Here is a 22,438-nt window from a genome sequence, read left to right as displayed (position 1 = left end):
TTTCTGAAGAAGGGTCTAGGCCCGAAACGTCAGCCTTCCTGCTCCTCTGATGCTGCTTGGCCTGCTGTGTTCATCCAGCTCTACACCTTGTTATCGCGGATTCTCCAGCATCTGCAGTTCCTACTATCACTGGATGTGTGTAACAGTTTTGAACTGTTGAATAAATTTTGTGACCTGTTCACATTTTTGTCACCCGAATTTTACTGAAACTGTTGTACTTGGAGATCTTTCAATCTATATGCTTTAGTTCTCATGAGGGGACAATGTTTACGCTGAGGCATGAAACACTATTTCCAACTCAGGTAACCTATGCTCAGCTTGTTTGTAGCAGAGTAAAGTTCTTCACTCTGCTTCAGTACAGAAAACATGTCAATCACCAGCTCAGAAAAGCTGTACCTTCAGCACCTGGTCCCATCCTGTGGCCTCTCTGAGTTGATTGAAATTGAGGGCTAGATTTTCCAACTGTTGACTACGGACAGTTTGGAGGTTCTGTTCCTCATGCTAGATTAGCCCTAATTTGTGCTTTAGTTGTGGCCAACCCCATCCTACACATGACCCTTACACATAGCAAACAAAGGAGACATTGATTGCACAGCCTGAGATGAATTAGAATCCAGCTTGCAGTGATGGAAGACGAGTGCCTAATACTCTGTTGCTTTGTCTGTGTGTGTGTGTGTGTGTGTGTGTGTGTTTGTGTGTGTATTCACGTAGTCTATCCACTTTCCAGTTGGTAAATGCTCGCACTGCCTGAATGGAGGTGAATGCACACAGCAGCGTCACCCAAGAACAGTCTAATGAATAGGACCCATTGGGCAACACTGCTTGACATTTGTTGGTGGCTTGTGAAATACAGCTTTGAGACAATGGGGATTCTCTCTTACACTGTGCAGCAACAATGAACTCAGCAGGATCTGCAATAACCAGCGATTAGGTGAGCCCATCTCCTTCCATTGCCAGAGCTCTTTGCCAACCGCAGTGCAATACAACAGTTGGTTAGAGAAGCAGAGTGCAACAGAAATACTCACTGCATTCTGTCATGATAATGCCTGATGTGTGACATCATAAACCTGCGCAGAAAAGGAAAGAGTAAGAGAGAACGGTCTGGAACACACAGCCGATACCTAGAACCGATCTGGTACAATGTCCCAGGAATCTCAGCAGTACTCCTCACCCTGCGCATCCAGGATGTCATTGAGATCTGCAAAGACTGAGCCACTGGACATCTTGCGGCCATTGCTGGAGAGATCGAGGAACTCCTCTGTCGAACTGGGCACCGAGCTAATGTATCTGTCCCAGGCTCGATCTGCTGGTACTTCATGCTCAATCAGTTTGGGTTTTGTTTTTAAACTTCTTTCCAAGTTCTTCCTTTTGTGCTTGAATTCAAGGATGGTCTTTGTGTACGTGTTTATTGTTGTCACTGAAGCAGCCATACAGCACGTAAAGGATCCCCAAGCGAGACTGAGGAAAAATATACGTCTTAAAAGTTATTGAATTAAAATAGAGGTTTAACATTCAAGTCAAATCACAAGGAGCATAAAATGAGTTACCTGCAGATGTTTAGAAGAAATAGAGAACAATTAGATTTAACTCTCTGAGTCCGCTCACTGTAACAGTGTGTACTGTGTACGAGATGCACTGCAGAAATTCACCAAATATCCTTAGATAACACCTTCCAAACCCAAGACCACTTCCATCTAGAAGGACAAGGGCAGCAAATACATGGAAATACCATGACCTATGAGTTCCCCTCCAAGCCACTCACCATCTTGACTTGGAAATATATCGCCTTTTTTTTATTATCACTGGGTCAAAATCCTGGAATTCCCTCCCTAAGAGCATTGTGGGTCATCCCACAGCAAGTGGACTGCAGCAATTCAAAAAGGCAGCTCATTCCCACTTTCTCAAGGGCAACTAGGGACAGGCAATAAATGCTGGCCCAGACAGCGATGTCCACATCCCACAAGTGAATAAAATAAAGTCTCTAGAAACACCAGTAAGTCTAATACCCATTCAACAAAAGATCTATTCATATATTTGTACCACTGGGTCAAAATGAAATACTACCTGTGTTGGTCTGCCGCTTTGGATATATTAAAGGATGCCTCAAAATGGGAAATTAAACAAATTAAACCAATGTAGACCACCTAATTCACTGCCCTTGCTTGAGAATGAGGAGCTATTTCTGCAATTGTCTTGCATTTTCCTGTAAGTTGCTTTCCTGCATACATGTTCTCACCAGTAGGACACTGACGTGTTCTCAGTTTTCAAGATCCCTTTGATTCAATAATTGGCATGTGCTCTCTTTGATATTGGTTGAGTCTCTGAGGGACATACATTTCTTGAAAATTGCGTGTTGGCTTTTGCAAGGAGTGATGGTATTTAGAAAAGGCATGGATCAGCATCTGTGAGCATGTGGTGTGAAAGGGCCTTATCTGCTAGTTATTGATAAGAGGGCTGCGCTGCTCAAGTGGTTTTGCTCCATTTGATATTTCAAGGCATCTGCAATGAGCCTGTGCACCAAACCCAGTCAGATGTGGTAACTCAGCTCAGCTCTACACACAGAAGCACAGCACTTAACTGTGAGGTGCATGATGGGTGAGTGGGCATAACAGGCAAGGCAAACAATAGGTGGGAGAGTCTATGGTTATTGGGAGATGGACAGAAAAGCAGGATTGATAAGGATTGCTCCTGTTCACATATTTTATGATCTTATAAAATATGAAGCAACAACTACTGTGGGTATGTAATGAGCTGAGTGTATAACGTCCTGTAACAGACAGGGTGCATGAAGGAACTAATTTTTAGAACTGTTGAAGGATGGAATGTATATTGAGAGGGAATATAACTGGCATGGCATATGATGGGTAGAATAGAATGAATTGGGCATAAAGATTGCCCACTTTACACAAAAGTTGAAGTTCAATGCTCCACCAGAGGATTTGGAAGAAGTGAGGTCCCATGGTGTTAGGAGTCCAGGTCACTCGTATGGTCTGGGTTCATTTCTACCAATGGCACATCCTGCTGGGAGGCCTATCTGTGGTTGGCACTGCATGGAAATGGGAGTGTGGCTAGAGGTCTTGCAGAATATTAATACTCTTGTCCTTTGACCATGGAACCTAAAATATAGTGGGTGACCCTGAACTGCCCTCTGGAATGGGCAAGCAAGCCACTGAATTAAGTATGAACAATAAATGGCCAAATCCCATGAAAGAATTCTGGAAAAAAGATTTTTCTTTCCTGGTCATTGACAGTCAAAAGATATCATGCTCTAGAATTGTCTGAAGATCAGGGAATGGAGTTGAGTGGAGAGGTGGGAATGAAGCCTCTGTTTTTCAGACTGCCCTGGGACTGCTGTAGGGGTCTTCAGCTATTGAAGATTAAAAATATGAAACAGAAGGCTAGGATTGATCCCTCGTACCTCATTACATTGGATCTGCACCCGTTGCTGACACAGATCTCAACTTGCCATTTGGGTAACCCTTGGAATGACGACCTCAGCATAACAGAGGAGGACTTTAGGTTCCAGTGTCAAAGGCCAAGAGTATCAGTATTCTTCAAGACCTCCAGCAACACTCCCATTTTCACCATTCTCCGTTTATTTCCGTTGCACACAGGGAGAAATTGCTCCCCAGATGCCAAGAGAAAAGACAGAAACCCTCATAAATCCAAGGGTTACAGTGTTGAGATTGCAGAGTGGTCTTTGTAACAGTATCCTGAATTCAAAATACCATTCTGTACTACAGAATCCAGATTGCATATAACTGTACAGCTCACCATGTAGGATGGTTTAAGATTAAACAGAACCAGTTTTCAATTGAAAATTGGCCAGCATAGACACATGTCCAGTCTCTTCGGGATCAAGGCATATGGGAAGGGGTGGGAAAGAGGAGTTGAAGTTCAACATTAGCCACGATTATTTTGAATTGTGGAGCAGACTTAATGGGCCGAATGTTCTACTCATGTTCCTATCTCTTGTGTTATTATGTTCCATAGTCAGCTCACTCTCTCTGTTGGAGAAACAATACCTTCTCCCATTACCTCCTCCCTGAGAGTTATCACTTTCTTTCATTCATGAGTCCCTGAAACAATAGCCTATGAGCATTTTTACACATGTCTTTGAATATTGAAATGATATATTTTTCTGAAGCTGTCATGGGACTGATGATCTCAAAATATGCACAGTGCCTAAGAAAGACTGAAACACATTTGCTATTTTCAATGCATTTTCCACATGTGAAGAAGACATCATTAATAAATGAAATAAGGGAATTTACATGCGCAACACACAACCTGAAAATGCTCTACATTGCACAGAGAGTGATTAGAATGTGAAACTCATGGTAACAAATAACAGTTGAGATGAATAGTACAGGTACATTTAAGGGAAAACTAGATAAACATGAATGAGAAAGGAAGATTGCTTAGTTCGAAGGAATAGTAGAGGCTTGTGTGAAGCATAAATAAAAAGCAAGCATGGACTATTTGGGTTAGAGGGCTTGTTTTTGTGCCATATTTGCTTTGGAATGTAATAGCTGACAGTCAGCCACACGTAACTGAACAGGAGATGGATTTTACTTGGAATCTTTTGCACAATTTGAAGAATGTCACTTACCAGTATGACCACCCATAATCCCAGGTCTGTGGTCGCCAATCTTCAGGGCCAAGGTTGACGGTCATTTGAAACACAGTCGTATACATCATGTGGGCTACCATTCCCAAGAGACCTGCAACATCAAATCACCAGAAGAACGCGCTGTAAGCAAAGGTTAACACCATAAGTATTAAATATATATTTTTTATTTCAATGGATAGAATTTATGCATTCCCTAAGCGTTGTGCTTTCTTACCCAACAATCCCAAATTAAATTATCAGCAGCAAGCTTTTGAGAGTTGAAAACAAAGCATATTATTTATTCTCATAGGCTTACCTTAAATTTAAAATGTGACTGCTCACGTACTCATTCCCACGTGCACACTCACACATGTACAGATTGATTGCAGGTAAAAGTGGCACATTGATACAAATGGTTAAACCAATCTGTGGCTTATAATCTTCTTCTTTCATGTAGCGGACCTGTTTTTTTGAATGACATTGATGCTTTGAAGCTGAAGTAAGGATTTTGTAAATTGAAGAATTCTCAATAGACTGTGAAGTTTTCTTCAGTTAAACTTTTACGAGGTTGGCCCTCAGGCAAACTTTAATTGGAACAGGTTTGAGGTGGGAGAGCACAACAGTCTTTCTCCATATTGCAATTTTTTCCTTTCAGGTTATTGCTGTTAATTATCTTGAATGTATGGAATTCTTGCAGCTAATTTGATGGCTTTTGGTAAGACTTTATCTGCAATCAGCTTCATGATGATTTTAAAAGCAAACAACAAAAGCGCTTCCTCATCTTGTACAAATATAACATCCTTTCTGAGAAAAAAGGTGGTGTTTATGTTGATTACAACTTTCTAGGTTGTTGCTCAGTCTCTTGAGACTGTCAATCTCTTTTTTTCTCTGAATGACCTATTCATTTTGATAAAACTCTTTTAGATTGAGTTCAGGAGAGGACATTGATTCTTCTGTCTGGATTGTTGTCCTTGCTTCCTCTTGAGGGAGGGGAGTGGTTTAAATTAGAGAAGAAGTCAGGTAACATTGTGTGCAACCTTTTTTTGTCCAGTTGTAAAATATACTGTAAAGTTTGAACCTCAGAATATAGTGAGACATGACATTCGTCCAGTTTTAATATTTCACTGCAGTGTTTTGTGTTTATAGCAGGTGCATCTAAATCTTCACAGAAACAAGTTTCTTACAGGCAGGACTGTCTGATTTTGAATCATCTGTTCCTTCACAGAGTTAGATGACAGTGCGAATGCAGTCTGCATATGTGCTATCCCACTGTTAATGTTGACAGATGCCTGGATTCAATCCAAATGCCATCTTGTTAATATTGGAAACTAAACAAATCCAATTCATGTGAGATCTCCCAGTGTTATTATGGATAGATGCTAAGATTCAAATCATTTATGATGTCTATGAGTTAATGATGGTGCTGTCTGTCTGGATTAAGTTCCCAGCTGCTTGCTGGGGTTAATATGGGAGAGGTGCCTGAATCCATCTGATTGTCCAGTGTTACACTTGACGGATGCCAGATATCAGTTCATGCATAAACCTCAGAGGAGGTCTGAGCTTGCTGGAGCTCACTTCCAATGCCGTCTGCCAGAACTAATATGGAGAGCAGTCGCCAGAGACAGAAAGCGAGAGGCAACTGATAACTTGTGAAGAGATAAAGAACACTATAGAAGAAGAGAGGCAAAGATACAAGACGGGGAAATGAAGATTTCTGGCAGGAAAATAAATATGTTCAAGCTGCTTGACGGTTCCCTGAGAGGGCATGACCTGTCACTGTGGAAAAGGCTAAATCACAGTTGAATAATAGAAGCTGTCAATTTTTTTGGATGAAACATAAAAATACATTAGAAACGAGCAGCTAATCATAAATCTTGACGATACCAAGTTCAATTGTGATTGTGTTGAAATCTTCCACAACCTCGGCTCTTTCTCTAACTCTGTAATCTCCATTTGGAGAAAATCCTGCCCCTGCTATGTTAATTTTTACACTATGCCTCTGAGAAGCTCCTTTGATTACATTGCCATGTTAAAAGCATCATATACAGTGTCAGTTGTGGTTCATGGATAGCCCTCGCACCTCTGAGATTGTAGCTTTTCAATCTGACTTCAAATACAAGACACAACCTAATTAATCTAGGCTGACATTGCCATGTGTCAGGGCTACAGTACTGAAGGCCCATGTAAATAAGATACTGAAACAGAGCTGGGTTTATACTTCCAGTTCGAAACAAAATACTATTTACTTACTGAAAAAGTCTATGACCACAGTCAAAACCCCATTATATTCTACACCTGCACATTTCTTTTATATTTTAGAACTGTACACAAAAGTTTGCAGATGAAGCTGTCTGAGGATCACCTGAATTCTTTTGTGGATTCGAGCTTCTCCCCGTCTCCAAAGAGAACAAAAGAAACATTCAGACTGATATGACTCAATGCCCTTCTCAGAAACTAATCCAAAATGCTTTCACCAAATGGAATGGGTCGTTTAAACACAAGGAACCTGATTGTATCAATCTCATAAGGTATTAAACAACAAATCAACATGACTACCCATGTTGTTTGGAAAGGGGTTCTGAAGTTGTAAGAGGTTACATGGAGAGGAAAGCATAATATCTATTTGCTTTTAACATCAGCAAAAGCTGTTTTATTGACTTTCACTGGAACGCCACCAAACTAATCCAAGGTTGTAAACCACTATACCTTGAGAATCTGAAGTTCTAAGAGAGATGAGCCCACATCCCCCCCTGCAAATTTTCCAACCTCAAGTTCACTTAGTAATAACTAGGATTCATTACATCAGTCCACAGTCAGTTATCCTCGAATGAACATGTCCGAACTTTTCAAGTTCATTGAGTAAGTATTCCAACTTCACAATGTCATGTGATAATGAAAAGTCTAATATGAGGTATTGATGTAGTGAAGCCTGTAGAGGAGCAGGGCAAAACAGCCAACAAGCTTCAATTTTGGGATTTAACTACACATTTGTGGATGAGATACGTTGCTGTCCAATTTAGGAAGGCCCTATCATTACTCTTATCATAAAGTTGGAACCACTGTAGGTGATCTCAACTGCATTAATATTCTACATTATTTATTGTGTTATTTCTCAGATCGGTGGTTGCTGTAGCTCAGTTAGTAGCACTTTTATCTCTGAGTCAATGAATATTAGTTCATAGTCCCACTCCAAGTGTTTGAGCACTAGGTTAACGCTTGATAGAGTAATGGAGTGCTTGAGCACCATCTTTCTAATAAGATGTTGATCCAGAGTCTTGTTAAAAGGTTTTATATCATCCAACCACACCGATTCAGGGAAGAGAAAAGGAGTTCTCCCTAGTGTCTGAGTCTCCATTTATACTTGTGCCAAAATCACTAAGAAAAAGGGCTTTTTTGGCCATCAGGTCAATGCTATTTGATATCCCTTTGTACAAATCGGCTGTTAATTTTCAATACATTATTGAACTCCCCTACTCTTGAAAAGTGTGGAATTCTGAGCAAAGTGCTTTACACTGTCCAGGCATTGTGGAAGTTGCTCCATTAGTGAGGTTTTGTTTTACTGAACACAGTGGCTACAAGAGCAGGTCAGATACTAGGAATCCTGCAACATGTAACTCACCTTCTGACTTGTTAAAGCCTGTCCACCATCTACCAGACACAAGTGAAGTGTGTGATGGAATACTCCCCACTTGCCTGGATGGGTGCAGCTCCAGCAACATTCAAGAAGCTTGACACCATCCAGGACAAAGCAGCTGCTTGATTGGTACTACATCCACAGGCATCCACTCCATCCCCCACTAGTAGCAGAAGCGTGTATTACCTACAAGATGCAGTAATTCAATCCTTACACAGCACTTTCCAAACCTACGACCATTTCTATCTAGAAGGACAAGGGCAGCAGATACCTGGGAATACCACCACTTGCAAGTTCCCCTCCAAATCCCTCACCATTCTGACTTGGAAATATATCGCCATTGCTTCAGTGTCACTGGGTCAAAATCCTGCAATTTCCTCCCTAACAGCATTGTGGGTTGACCTACAGCACATGGACTGCAGCGGTTCAAGAAGGCAGCTCACCACCACTTTCTCAAAGGCAACTAGGAACAGACCCATATCCTACAAGTGAACTAAAAAGAAAGTCTGAGATAACAAAATGTAGAGGATGAACACAGCAGGCCAAGCAGCATCAGAGGAGCAGGAAAGCTGACGTTTCGGGTCTAGACCCTTCTTCAGAAATCCTCCTTCAGACCCGAAACGTCAGCTTTTCTGCTCCTCTGATGCTGCTTGGCTGCTGTGTTCATCCGGCCCTACACCTTGTTATCTCAGATTCTCCAGCATCCGCAGTTCCTACTATCTCTGTAACAAAAAAAAGTCTGTTTCTTTATGTATGACTCCAAAGTTTTAAGACTGAAATCTATCAATTGTAATATGTGCAATTGAATCCAGTAAATCAGCAATCATTATAAAGGTTAATAGTAAGCCTGGGTTCAATCCAAATGCAATCTTTTGGGATTAATGCAGGTAGTGAACTGAATTCAGGTCATGTCTGACCTCCCAGAGTTAATAGTGAGAACTGTACGGATTTATGTCTGTGACCAGTCACCTAGGGTTGGTAATGAGACTGCCTGAATTCCATCCATGCGTTACCTATTGCTAAATTACCAGCCCTATTAATGCACCAGATCGCTCTTTCGCAAAGAAATCAGCTGACATTTTGCATCTGGTGCTCCATTCCAGGCCAGTCAGCAGCCCAGATGGTCAGGAGGTTAGCCCTCATAACTTTAAAAGATGTTCAGAATAAATATCTCTGTACCTCTTAATAGCATAGCACACGTTGATAGCAGATAGCTCAAGCGGAGTTGCAGTTTTGATCAGATATTCCTTGGTGACACAATAATGTTTTTGAAGTGCAAGGTTTGTGACAGGTAAGCAAACATAGCAGGCACTTACTGTATTTTCTATATGAAAATGCCAAAGGAGCAACTGATTATAAGTCAAACCTTATTCTCCTAGCCCAGAGGTGAAGTGATTATTTTGCATTTACCATTGAAAGTACTAATCAGCATGTACTATATTCAGGTCTGTGTTTGCATTGGGTGGTATTACATTAAAAGTCCAAAACAATCTTTGAATCTTTCTCTGACATAAATCAACAGAAACTGACTTTTTGCTGTTTGTGCCAAGGTTGATGCCAATCTCCGATCCAGTGAGTGGAGTTTTGACAGAAATTTAACAGTGGTTTCTTCCAGCTATCTTCTGTTGGACCTGTTAGCACATTCTGCTTGAGTAATCTAGCTGAGGGAGCAACAAGCCCAAGAATCTTGTCTCCAACTCCTAGTTTCGATGAAAGCTTATCAACCCGAAATTAAGTGGGATTCGGGATGTAAATGGGCAAGCATTCCGAAAAGCACTGAGAAGCTGGGTCCAGTTCCTGAGTTTTACTGAGGTGCAGTGTGGACGGCCAATCCACTCCCAGGAGACACGTGGCCTAGTTCAGGGGCCTCGGGATATTCAAAAACTGCAGTGAGGAGGGTATGTCTTTACATAGAAAGATGAAAAAATAGAAGCAGAAGTAGGCTATTAGACCATACAAACAGCGTCCCCTCGAATTTTATTTCCAGTTGCACCAGCCTCTGAGTTTTGTGCATTGCCGTGTTTTCCAGCACACTTTGATTGCCGTGCCATGGAATTGCTGGATGGCTATGAACGCACAGACAGGATGTGACCTTCAAGCCTGCTCTGCCATTTAATACGATCATGGCTGATCAACCAACTCTGACTTTCTCCCCATTCCTTTGACCCCTTTAGCACTAAGATCTATACCTAATAGTAGGTAACAAGAATTAGAGAGGATAAGTCAAATGTAAACCTCTCTTCTGGGCCTCCCCCTATACAAACCCCACTTCAGGATCAGAGGCCACCCTAGAACTGGGAATCAGATCCTTCAAACATCCAATTCTCTCTCCCCATCCCCTCCATCACTCCCTTCTGCCATGGATCAGGACAGTGGGTTATACCAGTGCCCAAGAACCGAGGGCCAGGGTTCTAAGGGCCACTGTGCTTGGACCAGGGCGCAGTGGGGTTCTGTGCTCAAGTCAGGGGCAGACCTGCCTTGCTAAGGAAGGGTTAGGGCCAAGAGGCCCAAGCCAGGAGCAGCCTGAGATTTCTGACCTTGAACCCAGCACCAATACCCTGCAATGCCCTCTGGTCTTTTGCCTAATTCCAGACCTGCAACTTCTCAGAACCAAAATCCAATAGCTACTTAAGGTGACAGTATGTGGACAAACGCTGACTTTGCTGCATGTGACCAGGCCCTTTGCATCTCTCCCACTGCTTGTTGCAAGTAAAAATTATTTATTTCCCTCTCCACAGGACCTGTTTGACCCACTGAGTGCTTACAGCACTTGCTGTGTCTATTGTTGTATAAATGCAAGCTTCTTTTAGGCAGTGAAGCTTCAGCTGTCAGCAACTTCAGGGAGTCTCCTTAGGATTCATCAGTTCTCAGGTTACTCACATTGACATTAAAATCCCTTTTATTAAATGCATACACTTTAAAGTTACTCTTTATTGGCTTGATATTGAGTAGTTTCATTTCAGGGATGTTAATTATTTAGGAATTGAAGTAAACACTCCTTTGATTAAAAAGTAAACATATGTTTGTCTTCTATTTCTTTCATCATGATTTTCCCTTGTTTTTAACATTGATTTTCTCTTCCCCATTCCTTGTGTTCCGCTTCAATGCATAATAATTTCTTTCTCACTCCCAAAGCTCATTCTTTTATCTGCACACAGTCAGCTTTGAGGTTCAGTTGGCCTACTAGCAGGGAGCTGAGCCTAGGACACGGGTGTACATCAGAACCCAATAACAGAGACGCAGACCCTGCTGTGCTCGGTCCAGGGGCTGGGGCCAGTGGTGGAGTTGGCTAGAAACAGCACTGGCTCCTGTGAATTCTTCTGTTCCTGCCCTCTGATTGGGAGCCCAAGGATTTGGCTGAGCCAGTTCAGTCCTTGAGCGTTCTGAGGAAGGGTCACCGGACCTGAAATGTTAACTCTGATTTTCTCTTCACAGATGCTGCCAGACCTGCTGAGCTTTCCCACCAACTTCTGTTTTTGTTTCAGGTCAGTCTTTGATACGTTTTGCACTTAGGGATTGCCAAATATATCATGTTGGCAGCCTCCAGTGGTGGTTTAGCTGGACAAATAAATTCATGGTCATGCTGCAAGTCTTAAAATGAAAAGTCAGATAAAGGAGACTGGAATCTCAAATTAACTACGTGCGCAGATGGGAAGGTAAAGGAAGATGTACTTAGCTGAAAATCACCACTATGATTAAGCACTTAGCAGAATGGTTTCCATGGAAATGAATTTGGGTTCCTATTTTGATGCTTTCCACATAGGAGTAACCTTTAATACAGGTGAATCTCAGACTGTGAAGTACTTAATACTGATTGGTTCAATCTTATTATCTAATGTAGTTTCTTAGAAATCATTGCGTGAGAAATCATTGTTTCATTCATGAGAGAGATTGTCACCTCCTGACATTTGTAAATTGGACAGTGCTATAAGTGCATCCATTAAATGTGTGTTTGCCTGTTACAATATATCGGACTGTGCATCTGTGTGTGCAAAGGTGCCTGCGTGTATGTATGTGTCTCTATTTCAGTGCATGATGTATATGAACCATATGTGTGCATGCATGCAAATATGTATTTGTTTATCTGTAGCTGCATGTGCCAGTGTATACTTCTGAAGGAGTGTACGTATTGACCATGTTCAAAGTATATAAATTTTACCGACAATCTCCATATTGATCAAGAACTCATTCAAACACTTTCCCTCCGCCTGTCTTAAAAGTGACTAGGTTTCGATTCCCATCACAACATATCCAGGTGACTATCCTACACATACTGGGATTGAATTTTAATTGGACAAGGGCTAATGGAGTTGTATTATGAGAAAGGATGGTGTTCCCATGTCTTGATGCTCCAGGGCATTTTGCTATCTTCAAAGGGTGGCTAGAGTTGGGTGATTAACTGCAATTAACTGCTCAATAAGTGTGTGGGGGATTTTCCACATGGAGGGCCAGAAAATGGTTTCCAGACCACAGGTTGGTAAGATCAGATAATGGGAAATGTTAGAGTTTATTATAAAAGGATGTAACAACAGAGCGTTTAGAAAAACATAATATGATCAAGCAGAGTTAAGGAGGTAACAAGCAGAATAGATACAAGGGAAATAGAGAAGGTTCACTAGACTGTTACTGGGTATGGAAGGACTGTCTTATGAGGATAGGTTGAGTGGGTTGGGCTTGTACTCACTGGAATTTAGAAGGATGAGAGGTGACCTTATTGTAACATGAGGTTCTTCAGAGACGTGTCAGGGTAGATGTGTTGTTAAGCATATTCAAGGCTGAGATCGACAGATTTTTAATCAGTAAGGGAATCAAGGGTTATGGGGAAAAGACAGGAAAGCAGAGCTGATGGCAGCACAATGGATCAATGGTTAGCACTGCTGCCTCACAGTGCCAGGGACCTGGGTTTAATTCCACCGTCCGGTGACTGTCTGTGTGGAGTTTGCACATTCTCCCCGTGTCTGCGTGGGTTTCCTCCGGGTGCTCTGGTTTCCTCCCACAATCCAAAGATGTGCAGACTTAGGTGGATTGGCCATGCTAAATTGCCCGTAGTGTTCAGGGATGTGTAGATTAGCGGGGTTATAGGGGGATGGGTCTGGGTGGAATACACTGAGGGTCGGTGTAGACTTGTTGGGCCGAAGGGCCTGTTTCCACACTGTAGGGATTCTATGATTATGAGATCAGTCATGATTTCATTGAATGGTGGAGCAGGCTCAATGAGCTGAATGGCCTACTTCTGCATGTATGTTTTAATCTAATCCACAGCAATGTTGTCAAGCTGTTGGGAAATACTGCAAGATTTTGTGCAATTCAGACAATTTTTGGATTGGAAAGTGTTGTGCCATGCCATTTCCTGGAAATTGAAGTCAAAAGTTTAAAATGTGCTGTATGCCACGCGCTGCCTTTACTGGAAATTAGGTGATTTAGGAGAAATTATTAAAACAAATATTTCAAGGAGTTCAGAAATGTTCAGTAATTGCAACAATTACTGAAAACAAAACATTGCTTTGACAGGATAATGTTCATGGTTGCCTGTCACCCTGGAATTTCTGTTTTGCAGACCCAGCAGTCAGCAAGAATAGACAACACCCTTCAGCTGCAATCTCTCTTTTGAAATTCTGTTTTTAAAAAAAGTCCCAGGAATATGATAATATTTCCAAAAAATCTGTATTTTTCTATACCTAGTAAAACCTGAAGTGGTTGGCTGTGATTAACTCGCAACAACTCAATTCTAAGTTTGTTAGAATCAGCTTTGGATATTTATTGTCCTTCTCCAGCTATCAGTAATTCAGCTTCGTTGACAGGAAATTCAGTGGAGTGAGAAATTATCATATTTTATCTGTTTCCAGACCTTTGGCTCACAGGTGTTGTTTTAACTTTTTTGCTTAAAAATAATGTCTGCAGAGATTTGTCCTGATTTCATTCTGTGAGTGTGCCTGTAAGATTAATGGGGAATGGATTTAATCCAGATTATAGTTTAGGTGTTAACCAGAGCAAGAATAAGATCTGTTCACAATATATAGATTATTTTAAATTAATTAAAGAAACCGAGAAGTTTCTTTTATGATTGATTGTAGTACTAAAAAGAAGCAATTAGTCATTTGGATAGAGATAGTAGGAACTGCCAATGCTGGAGAATCAGAGATAACAAGGTGTGGAGCTGGATGAACACGGCAGGCCAAGCAGCATCAGAGGAGCAGGAAAGTTGATGTTTCGGGTTGAGACCCTTCTTCAGAAACCATTTGGATAATTGAGTTGAAAGTGGCTGATGAAGTAGACAGAGTTCATTATCACCACATTCCTCCATCAGAGTCTTAATTAGGCAAAATGCAAGGAGCCGTTGTATGATATTTGTCCTGAACAAATCCTTGTGGAAAAAGGATTGGACCTGCCAACCTCTTTGATGTCCAGTTGGCCACTTGTCCATGTTGTGAGGCAGTTCACCCACTTATTCCGGCTGCCTTGATTGTAGAAGGCAACGGTGAGCCATGGCTACCAACTGCTTTTCAGAATTGCATTCAGGAGTCAGCTCCTGCTAAACAGGGATCTAGACTTAAAGATACTGCCGTGTGACATATGCAGGCATGGGGTCAGGGTCAAGACCTAGTAAAGATTTGAGCTACGAGATCCTGGTGCCGAATTGAAATTCCAGCCCATTGATCCTGAAGCAGTGATCACCAGCTCACCATGACAACGTGAAAATGTCACAGTCCCTACCTCACAAATCACACTTGCACATTTTCCCCAACAGCGACGTGAAACAACCATCAAACAAAAGAAAATCTGACTAATTTTCACCTCATTTCCAACCACAGCAGCCTGGACCAATACCATGATCCTACTGCTGCCATCTGAACTTAGGTAACAAAGCATTAACCAATTCATAACTCCATTTCATGGACAGTACTGCTAACTACATCTCACACGGTATCTAGCTGCATTCAAATTCTTTGGAACAGGTACATAACCTTCCTCTTTCAATGGCAAATGTTTCATTCATTGGTGGATACAGGCGCATCAACATCCTGCTCACATCTTAACAAATAAGATTGACATTAAAGACAATGAGTGGAGTCGATGGGAGGACTGAAAGTCCCTACAGGTTGCCAAGGCATTTTGGATGGTCTGCGGATCAGATTTTGCAAACTGGTCAGAATCCAGCTAGGCGAAAACATGATCTATTTATCTTAATATGCTTTTATGGACCTGAATTCCAACGCGAGATGCAGTTTAGCATTCCTTGCAGGGATCAACATGAAAAATCTTTGTAGAAGACACACATCTTTTCACAGCACTAGGTGCTGAATTCCAGTAAGTAAACATAGATTTAAGGTCCCAAAGCCCCTTTAACAAGCTCCTAACAGAAGCTAAGTCCAATTGGTAGGATGGTAGGTGGGTGAGGGGTTGGGATGACAGGTGATTGAAAGGATAGAGTGCCAGGTGACTAAGAGGTAGGGTGCCAGGTGAGTAAGGGATAGGGTGCCAGGTGAGTAAGGGGTTAGGGTGACAGGTGTGTAAGCGGTAGGGTGCCAGTTAGGGTATGAATTATTAGGTTGGTACAATTCAGCAAAAATGGGTACAGTCGTGTCAATTGAGGGGACCGGGAAGAGAAGGAATTGGGTCTGGTTGGGGGTGGGGACTGGTTGGGAAGGTATTAGGATGGTCAAGGGTTAGTTAGATCAAATCAGAGGATAATCAGGAGTTTGATAAATTGGTCAGAGGGTCAGGTAGGGGAGGGTGTGTTCCAGTGGGCAGTCAGTACCATAGCTATGCAGGAGTTAGAACTGATTTTAATGCTTCCCACATTTCCTGGGTCACTATGAGTAAGTGAGATGAGAGCCAAGAAAGTCTTCACATTCAAGTCAGAGCTGGAAATGGTTACGGACATTACTGAATGCAGGATAATGGCCCATCAGAAGTTTAAACTTCCCAGGCAATTCCTTTGTGGCCAGTGCATTGGGACTTCCAAAAACCCCGGAAATGCATCTTTTGGAGTATACCTTATTTCAAACTATCGGAAGCATGTTTGCAGGTCAAAGTGTCAACTGGTTTAAACAAATAACACGTTGGTGGTATACAGACCAACAATAATTTTATGTGTCCACTGGCTTCCAGTAAAGTGGAAGCATAGTAGAAGGGCTGAGCCCAGGTCTCGTCTGCTCCATCTACTTTCTTTTCATTTCTTTTTCTCTTGTTTTTTTTTACTCCAAATAACCTCTTGTTGAAGAGCTCAGTCATGGCAACTGTATCAGCGGCAAGTGGACTCAAAGTGAGTCCAGCGCTACTGCATCGCTGAGGCGAACGTGTGAGTTTGTAGCGGAGGTAAGTTTGGGTTCCCAATGGCACCTGTGTCGAGCGCAGATCCATGGAGGTGGTGGACAAGGCGGGTTTGGGCCTAGTACGAGACCAGCACCATTAGCAGCAGCTGCACCAGTGAAGTGGGCCTGACGTGGATTCATGGCTGCAGCGGAGTCGGTGCAGTACCCGGCAGCATCGGCGGCGTCTGCATTGGCGAGATCCAGTGAGGACTCATCGTGGCGAGGGCTCGATGGAGGCAAGATGGCGCCGAAGTGTGGTGACTCTTGTTCTAGCAGCGGTGGCAAGGCGAAGGGGACTCATGCCTGGCCACAAGGCCCATGGCGCATGGTGGAGCGTTTAACAAGGACAGTAAAATTGAACACTTTTTCTTTATTTCTTTAGTTTTCTGCCTTTGTGTAGAATGTTTTGGTTTATTTTTCTGTGTTTTAAGATGGCACAGACAGTCGGAACACTGTACAATGCTTTTCAATGTATTTTGTAACAAAATACGTGCGACAACAAATAAATAAAGTTACACATCTTTAGGCCACTACAAATCCCAAACAATTGCTCATTCTTTTATTTAACCTGCATGTCATTTACCAACTGTTCACTCTGTAAAGATGCTTCTTATGATTCAATAGTTTCAATAAAGAGATTTCAGCTTCTGATGAATTGAGAGACTGGAGAATTTGATTTGTTAGGGTAAAAGTCAATTACGAATGTTTTGAATAAACTACTGAAGAAGAAAGAAATCACTTCCTCCAGCAGCACTCAAAGTGATGAGCACGGGATGAAGAGTCTAACTGATTTACCAGTGATATTTACACTCTTCCTGCAAAATCTGAACATGCCGGCAGAAAAATAGCATTCAAATTGTTTAAATAAACCCATTTGTGTTCATGGTCAGATTTATGATGGATTGTGGCAAATTAATGGGTGTTCTCTGTGACTTGGAGTTCACCTCTCTGTCAATGTGGTTGCTTCTCTTTCAGAGTCCCTGGGCGCAGATAATCTGTGTTTCAGAGATATTGATGGGTAAAAATCAAATGCAAAATCAAATGTTAACAGCTAGTGGTGTGAAACTATTTCCTATAATGGTCATCACATCTCTTGTTTTTGTGCATTAAAGAGTCACATTGCTTTGCAATGATGGGAATGTGTCATACTTCTTTTGGTTTGCAAGACTCAAGTTTCATTCTAAATTGACTCTTTAATGCACTCATTCATTTTATAGCTTTCTCACAGTGTTCCAATGCATGGAAATCACAGGCTAATATTTCAGTATCTCATGTTTTGATCCTGCTCTAGATTTGTCTCAAGTGGATTTTTGAAATTCATTGTTGGTTTGTGAATGTAGTGCAGGCTAGGCCAGCATTTATTAACCACCTCTAACTGGCCTGGAGAAACTGGCAAGGAGTTGCCTTCTTGAACCTTTCCAGTCCCTGTAGTGTGTCCAGAGTGATGTATGGAATGGAGTGCCAGGATTTTGACCCAGCAATGGTGAAGCAATATAGTTATGTCAGGATGGCATGTAGCTTGGAGGGGAACGTGTTTTCCCTGCATCGATTGCCCTTGCTCTTCTAGAGGTAGAGGTGAGTGGTTGACAAAATGCTGTCAAAGGAGCATTGGTGAATTGCTGCAGTGTGTCTTGTAGTCGGTACACACTGTTGTCACTGTCAGTCACTGTTGAAGGCAGCTAATGTTGAAGGTGTTGGGGAGCATGTCAGACAGGTGGGCTGCTTTGCTTTGGATGGTGTTGAGATTCTTGAGTGTTATGAGATGGCATGATGGCTCAGTGGTTAGCATTACTGCCTCACAGCACTAGGGACCCAGGTTTGATTCCAGCCTTGGGCAACTGTCTGTGTGGAGTTTGCATGTTCTTCCTGTGTCTGTATGATTTCCTCCAGTTTCTTCCCATTGTCTGAAAATGTAAAGCTTAGATGGATTGGCCATGCTAAATTATCTGTAGTGTTCAGGGATGCACATGGGCTAAATGGCCTGCTTCCACACTTGTAGGGATTCTATGATTTTATCTCAACATTATCCTGCACTAATCATCTTGGGAATATTACATCATACTCCTGACTTGTGGCTTGTGATGGTTTTGAGGAGTCAGGAGATGAGTTATTAACTACATAATTCCCAGTCTTTGATTTGCTTTTGTAGCCACAGTATTTATATTTCAGTTCAGTTTCTAGTCAATGGTAACCCCCAGAGTGTTGATAGGGTTGGTGGTGTGCGGATTTAATGATCGTAATGTCATTGACCATCAAACACAATGGTTGGATTCTTTCTTGTTGGAGATTGCCGGTGCCTGATGGAGGGTGGTTCAATGATGGATCAGCTGAAGATGGTTGGGCCTATTTCTATAGATGTGAAGACATCAGTAAACTAAAAGATGGGTCTGAACAAGGCGTGCTGGACATCATGTAAATATAAGAAGATAAACAACTTCTTCTAGCAGAAAAAAAAGGCATCAGGCTTAACAAGCTTTCTTGTGATAAATCATATGTGTCGTGTTAAATCGCTCAATCCCTTCTTCACCACAAACAGATCTATTGGTTCGATGGCATCTGTTGCATTCACATTTCATTTCCTATTACTCATTCTTTAATTCTATTACTTTTAGTGCAATCTCTAGTATGATATGGTGAATGGTTTACTTGCATTAATTTTTCCAATTCACAATCATGAACCCAGCAATTCAGTGGGGCGAATGTTTAATTCTGAAGAAGCTATTGCTGAGATTAGGTGTTGAGTTCCAGAACAGCAGCACCTGTTGTACAGGATGAATAATTACCTACACTTTCAATGTCACTGCAGACATAGAAACAATATGATACTAAACATTGATATTGCATTCACCCTTGTTTGGAACTATCGTCTCACAGAAATGACTAACGAAACAGTATTATCACTGCAGTGATTCTCTAAATCAGTGTTGCCAACACTTTTGATCCCCAAAGGGAACCTGAGATGCCCAAGAAAGAGATGAATCATATCAATCCTGAACTTGTGATGCCATTCACGTCCTGATACACCAGTTCTTCCCAAAAGCGAGTTCAAGTCTTATGCTTGATTAATTTACAATTCAGAAGTGTGGTTTCAAGCAGGTGCCAAGAGAAAATGATCCTATATTGTGGGACGTATTTCATTAATATGTCTACTAAATTAATATGCAACTCCTGATACTTTCTGTCAGAGTCAGCGTCACTGCATATTGAGACTGCTGCAAGTGGCTTCCAGAAATCACAGTGAAATCAAAATGCAAGCAATTAAAAAAAATGTTTGGACTTATTCAAACATGATTCCTTTCTTTTTTGCCATTTCCTGTCTATCCCTTTCCACTAGTTGCTTCCTCTTTTCTTCCCTCCCTTGTATCTTTCTTCTCTTGCTGCTTTTACCTTTGTTTTCCTTGCTTCCCACTCTCTTCCTCTCTCTCAATGCCCTTTTATATATTCATTTTTTTCCCTTTCTGTTTTCTCCGACTTTGTTTCATTTTATTGTCAGAGTGGGAGGTATAGTGGTCAGTGGTAGTTTATCTGTATTAATTACGTTAGTTTGTTCACTGATCCATGTAATTGTACTGGATTGCCAAAGCCTGTAGGTGGGGCTACAGAGGAAGTCACTGACTTCACACACAAAGAGAAGATTCTAGAAAGATCACATGTACAGAGAAAAAATATCTTAAATTATGACGATGTTTACAGTTCTGTAAATAATTTATTTGTATTTGGAGCATCGACTCTGCATTGTACTAAGATAAACAAAATTAATAAAATATTCAATAATATGGCAAATACCCAACAAGTGGAGGTTCCAAACCACACATCAACCTAATTTGGAAATAGATCACCATTTCCTCAGTGTCACTGGGTCAAAATCCCTATGGTTCTAGTGAAACTAAATTGGGTACAGGGGGAGGGGTGGTGATGGTCCTAGTGGTATTATCACTGGACTGTTAACCTAGAGACCTAGACAATATGCTGGGGACCCAGGTTCAAATCCCACCATAGCAGATGGTGGAATTTCAATTCAATAAATATGTGGACTTACATGTCCAATGATGGCCATGAATCAATTGTCAGGAAAAACCCACCTGGTTCACAAATGCTCTTTAGGGAAGGAAATTTCCATCTTTACCTGGCCTGGTCTACATGTGACTCCAGACCCACAGCAACATGGTTGACTTTCAAATGCCCTCTGGGCAATTAGGAATGGGCAATAAATGCTGCCTGGCCACCAATCCTGTGAATAAATAAAGATTACAGCAGTTGAAGAATGAAGCTCAACTACGCTTCTCATGGGTGTATCAGCAATGAATATGGGAAGTAATGCAGCAGTATCTGGGAGATTAAGGAAGGGAGTCCATTTGATGAAGTTTTCTTACAGTTAAAGAGTTCTCAGAAGTTTCTCAAACTGATACAGATTTCCCCAAATAATGCCACCAATTATTTTTATGTTCCATCTCTTTGCGTAGTTTTCCAGCTAACAGCCTGTATAGTTATGAATATATATTCTTGCATGAAGCTTTCTCTTTTCAACATCATCCTTCTTTGAGAATTTTCCTTTTATTCCCTTCTCCAATTTTGTCTTATTATTTGTTATCTCCAGCAGCAGTGATTTAAACTGGAGTGCTGCTTGTAGCTAGCTGCACTATTCAATAACTTGTACTGGAAACCATTTCACATGTTTTGCGAATCATGAGGCCAAGGTATTTGACAGTACGGCAATCACAGTGGCTCTGACCTTTCCTCATTAATTTGACATTTGTTCTCATCCATTAACTACAGCTCAGGGATGAAACTCCCAGCCAGGAGGACTGGGCTTGATTGTAATCAATCTTTCAGCTTTAATAACCACTTAGACACATCTCATCATCATTCTGATTCCAATTGAAATTTCCTGGCTACCTAGTGAAATCGAACAAGGAAGTCTAGAGTGGAAAAATCTGGAGAATTGGAGGCCACAAATGTCACACCCTTGTTCAAGAGGGATGTAAGAATAAAGCCAGCAACTGTAGAGATCAGTCAGATTAACCTTGGTCGTGGGAAGATTTTTGGAAAGGTAATCTGAGACAAAATTAACATAATTAAACACAATTTATCCAAATTAATGAAAAGCAGCACAAATGCATCAAAGGTAAATTGCAATCAGATTGGAACTCTGAAGAGGTGGAAGCAAGTTTTGCTGAGATTAATGCAGCTGTCGTGATGGTTATGAACTTCCTAAACGTATTTGATAAAGTTCACCTTGAACCAGGTTGGAGCCAATTGAACAATTGGACCATTTGGCTGCTTAGACAGCAAGTTGGCTGAGCGACAGGAAATAACGAGTAGTGGTGCACAAGACTTTATGAAGGACAACAGTTGAACAAATATGTACAGGTTATAATATGAACATTGCAGATAGCACAACACTTGGAAGAATTGTGAAAAGAAAGATTAATTCCTTTCTTCTAGCAATATCCTTTACAAACATTGAACCCAAAAAATTCATTCTGGTGAATATCTGCTTATTCACCAAATGTGATTCTCTCCATTGCTCTCTCTCCCTAAGACACACAGACACAGGCTACCACACTGACTTTTCCTCATTCAACCACAGGAAAAGCTTAGGGTTTTTCTAATCCAGCCTTGTGTACTTGGACTGCTAAAACATCTTGATACCTCCTTTCAATTCTAAAGACCTAGAGACTGCCAAATCCAAACTGTCCTTTTGTTGGTTATGGAGATTTTCTCTCCAAACTGTACGTGTTACTGGCTTCTCTCCATCTTTCTCTCTCTGGGTTGTAATAGCTCAAGTTATAGAGTCATAGAGTTGTGCAGCAGAGAAACAGACCCTTTGGTCTATCTCTTCTATGCCAACCAGATATCTTAAATTAATCTAGTCCC

General features: G+C 41.4%; 1 protein-coding gene across 1 annotated transcript in view; it reads right to left on the bottom strand.

The window, feature by feature from the left end:
- Nucleotides 1-1,154: 1,154 nt before the first annotated feature.
- gsg1l2b (gsg1-like 2b) overlaps nt 1,155-22,438 on the bottom strand; it is a 133,550-nt gene continuing 112,266 nt past the window's right edge. The window contains exons 4-5 of the mRNA XM_048610936.1: nt 4,613-4,724; nt 1,155-1,458 (exon numbers count right to left, since the gene is read on the bottom strand). Coding sequence (XP_048466893.1) covers nt 1,155-1,458; nt 4,613-4,724 — 416 coding nt within the window. The remainder of the gene's footprint in view (nt 1,459-4,612; nt 4,725-22,438) is intronic.

Source organism: Rhincodon typus, chromosome 23, assembly GCF_021869965.1.
Source record: "Rhincodon typus isolate 14 chromosome 23, sRhiTyp1.1, whole genome shotgun sequence".
NCBI lineage: Eukaryota > Metazoa > Chordata > Chondrichthyes > Orectolobiformes > Rhincodontidae > Rhincodon > Rhincodon typus.
Note: the sequence above shows the minus strand (reverse complement) of the source record. Positions and strands in the feature narration are given on the sequence as shown.